This window comes from Gekko japonicus, unplaced genomic scaffold (genome assembly GCF_001447785.1).
Source record: "Gekko japonicus isolate JY-2015 unplaced genomic scaffold, Gekko_japonicus_V1.1 scaffold3774, whole genome shotgun sequence".
In the NCBI taxonomy this organism is placed as follows: Eukaryota; Metazoa; Chordata; class Lepidosauria; order Squamata; family Gekkonidae; genus Gekko; species Gekko japonicus.
The window spans coordinates 6,805-10,502 of record NW_015174958.1 but is presented as its reverse complement, the minus strand read 5'-3'; the positions used below and the strand labels follow the sequence as shown (position 1 = coordinate 10,502).

General features: G+C 50.1%; 1 protein-coding gene across 1 annotated transcript in view; it reads left to right on the top strand.

Annotated features, from left to right (window-relative positions):
• The window catches only part of PXMP2 (peroxisomal membrane protein 2), an 11,505-nt gene that overhangs the window by 4,246 nt on the left and 3,561 nt on the right, over positions 1-3,698 (top strand). Inside the window, 3 exon segments of the mRNA XM_015425135.1 lie at positions 2,878-2,896; positions 2,899-2,993; positions 3,129-3,156. Of these exon segments, the coding sequence (XP_015280621.1) occupies positions 2,878-2,896; positions 2,899-2,993; positions 3,129-3,156 (142 nt within the window).

The following is a 3,698-nucleotide window of genomic DNA, read 5'->3' as shown; positions in this document are numbered from 1 at the left end:
AGGGTACCTTTCTATTCTCTGCCTACCCAAATCACACAGCCACTCCTGTCTCTTTGTGACCTTCTTCCCCCACCCCCTTTCCTTGAGGTCTGTTTTCCACAGTGCTGCCAGCCTGCTTCCTCCTTTAGCCTGTCTCTTTACTGGTTCTGTCGGCGTATTGCCTGTTCTGTGGGAGGGCGGGATATAAATCCAAAAAATTTAAAAAAACACAAAAACCCCCAGTTCAGTGCCTGATTTGGTGCACTGAGTTCAAGGGGACTTGGCATTGTGTCCTTGCTTTCTGATTGAGGAGGGGCTGCATGTTTAGGTAGGGGCAGTGGCTCAGTGGTAGAGCATCTACTTGGTATGCAGAAGGTCCTAGGTTCAATCCCAGGCATCTCCCAGTAAGGGGATCAGGTAATCAGTGGGGTGAAAGATCTCTGCCTAAGATCATGGGGAGCTGCTGCCAGTTTGAGTTGATGATACTGATCTTGCTGGATTAAAGGTCTGATTCTGTATAAGGCAGCTTCGTGTGTTCGTGTTTACTGAGAAGTAAGTCCCACCATGCTGAATGGGGATTACTTACAAGTAAGGATGTTTAAGGGGAGGGGCAAGTCTTAATGTTAGCCTTTTTGGTTGGAAGAAAGTTTCCTGGAAAACGTGACTTAGGATTTGTTGCAAAGCATGCATGGCTTAGAGATTTATTCTTGGGGTTTTGAAAGTTGACACTTGTCCACAGATTTTGTACTTGGATAGAACAAATTTAGAGTCCAGTGGCACCTTTTAAGACCAACAAAGGCTCATACCTTGAATAAACCTTCATTGGCCTTAAAGGTGCCACTGGACTCTAAATTCTACTGCTTCAGACCAACACGGCTGCCCACCTGGATCTATAGTTGGATAGGAGAGTTATTAACTCTAGCAACACACTGCAAGACAACTGGGATTATTTAGAAGTATTCAGGTGGTTTGGGCAAGCTGCCTTGCAATGTTCTACCCATCGGGGTTTAACAGCCAATGATTGCCATGTTCTGTAAGTACCTCAAACACCTGAGAGATGTCTGGCCCACTTTGAAGATTAGATATCATTGCCCTAGCATAATTGGCTTCTCTTCTCTATAATGACTACTAGTCTTTCCTCCCAGCGGCATGGATCCATGATGTTATGGTATGCGGCACGAAGGGAATGTGGGAGCAAAATGTTCGGGATGTCTCTGGTTGTTGGGAGCTACCCATGTCTCTTAAGCACCAGCAGGTGCAGCTCCTTGAGCTTTTCCACAAGCAGAAGCATGTCACTGAGCGAGGCTGCCAAATGCAACACCCTTGCATGGCGGGGACTGGTGTCTGCGCCGCTGCCTTGGCACGTGATCTTTTTAATCTTTCCTGTGTGGGAGTTGGGGTGTTTGGGCCCTCCTCTGGCTTCTTGCGCATGAAGAAGTTGCTTCACCTTCTGCTTCCTTAAGACAGAAATGGGAGAAAAGCTGTGGGAGGAGGTGATGCACCTCACGGAGCTCTGCTCTGTCTAGCCCAGAGCTGTCTCCACTGACTGGCAGTGGCCCTCCGGGGGTGGAGCTCTTTCCTGACCACGCTGCTTGCAATCCTGACGGTGCCAGCCATACTGGGATGTTCTGAACGCAAAGCCCCTGCTTTACCCCTGCGTGGTAGCCCCTGCCTTGAGAGCCATTATTCTATAAGGATATTTCCCAATCATGTTCCTTGCACGTATTCTGATTTATGATGTCCCTCCCTGTGTGAGTAATAACTCTTTTTACGCAATCGTTTGGCTGGAGGTAATAAGCTCTCCATTGGCTTATGCTTCTAGATCTATGTATGTAATCATGGAGGAAACCCCTAGATTACAGCACGTTAAGAGCAAGGGAAGGAGCCCCACAATGCATAGAACAGGCCCCTCCAAGGGCCCTGGGCTTCCCTGCCAGATCCCGGTGTGGAGGGTGGACGCATTATTGTGGTGCGATGTTCCCTTCTGGCTGAGAAGCTGTTATACCAGGATGGTGGTGGCAGAAGAAGAAGAAGAGAAGAGATTGGATTTATACCCCGCTCTTCACTACCCAAAGGTGTCTCAGAGCGGCTTACAAACTCCTTTCCCTTCCCCTCCCCACAACAGACACCCTGTGAGGCAGCCCATCTCGTTCTGTGTGAACAAATCTGACTAGTCTGGAGAGCTTGATGGGCCCTCCATATTCTGAAGTACACCTGAAGAATAGGTACTTGGGATAAAAAAACACTGAAGGGTAGTTGCTTTCATGTGTTACTTGTCTTCCGTTACACTTGTGTTTGATTGGCCATGGTGAGAAACAGGATGCTGAGCTCGGTAATCCTTTTGGTGTGGTCCAGCAGAGCCCATTCGATGCTCTCAAGTCCAAGATGAGGTTGTTGAATGGAGCTGCTTCTGTCGTGAACCACTGTGGCACAAATCCTTACTGGTCTTTTTGGGCAGGCTGACTGGTGTGGCTTGGGGTGGGGGGTGGAGGGGAGCGGCAAGGGAAGCTAGTCAGAGCTGACCTACACATGGAGATAGGTCATATGGTGTGGCTACTTGGGACTTCCTTTTGGGCTGCAGGTGGGGGATTTCACCTTTGTATTAACAACCCACCCTGGAGAAGAAAAGTAAAACCTCCCTGCCTGCAGAGAACATTTTCTCCTTGAGCTGCTAAAGTGAGAATCTTCTCCCTTACACTTTCCCTTTCTGTGGGCAGGGAAAACAAATTTACCACGGAGAAGTTCAAAGGCATGCCCTTCTGTTTTCTTTAAGATGCCATGTGCACCCTTTTCTGTGCCTGGGCCTGAGCACCACCCTTGCCTGGAATGAGTTGCTTACATGACCTTTTTGGTTTTGGCCCCAGACGTTGATCTCCTCTCCCTCTCTCTCCCCCACAGTGCCCTTCTGTCGGCTCTCGGAGCCTCCTGTCTCAGATCATTGAGAAGAGCCGGAAAAAGAAAGGCCCTTCGAGGAGTTTCGACTTGGGCGAGCCTTTGAGATTTGCCACCTATGGGTAAGCTTGTGGGCGGGGAGGAGGCGGTGGAGGCCGCACCTTGGAAGCTCTGAGCAGATTGCTGGATTGCAAAGCATGATGCCAAAAGCCTATCAAGATCTAAAGGGTGTATCTGTGGCTGCCTTTTGGGAACAGGCAGGTGTTGCTACTCCATGCAGCCACAGTAAGGGCTGGCTAGTTCACATCCGTGTGTGAACTTCATAACTTGCTGCCCTTTGGTTACCTGACCCCCCCCCCGCTTCCAAAAGCCTATCAAGATCTAAAGGGTGTATCTGTGGCTGCCTTTTGGGAACAGGCAGGTGTTGCTACTCCATGCAGCCACAGTAAGGGCTGGCTAGTTCACATCCTCGTGTGAACTTCATAACTTGCTGCCCTTTGGTTACCTGACCCCCCCCCCCGCTCCCAGCCCCCAGGGTACCTTTCTATTCTCTGCCTACCCAAATCACACAGCCACTCCTGTCTCTTTGTGACCTTCTTCCCCCACCCCCTTTCCTTGAGGTCTGTTTCCCACAGTGCTGCCAGCCTGCTTCCTCCTTTAGCCTGTCTCTTTACTGGTTCTGTCGGCGTATTGCCTGTTCTGTCGCCTTTTCTTCAGCCTCTCTGCCTGTGGATCTTCTCCCGTCCCTTTCCAGACCTTGTCCTCTTAACCTGCTGTGGATGCCTCTCTTCCCCCTTTCAAGCCAACAGCATACCACCCCGTCTGTG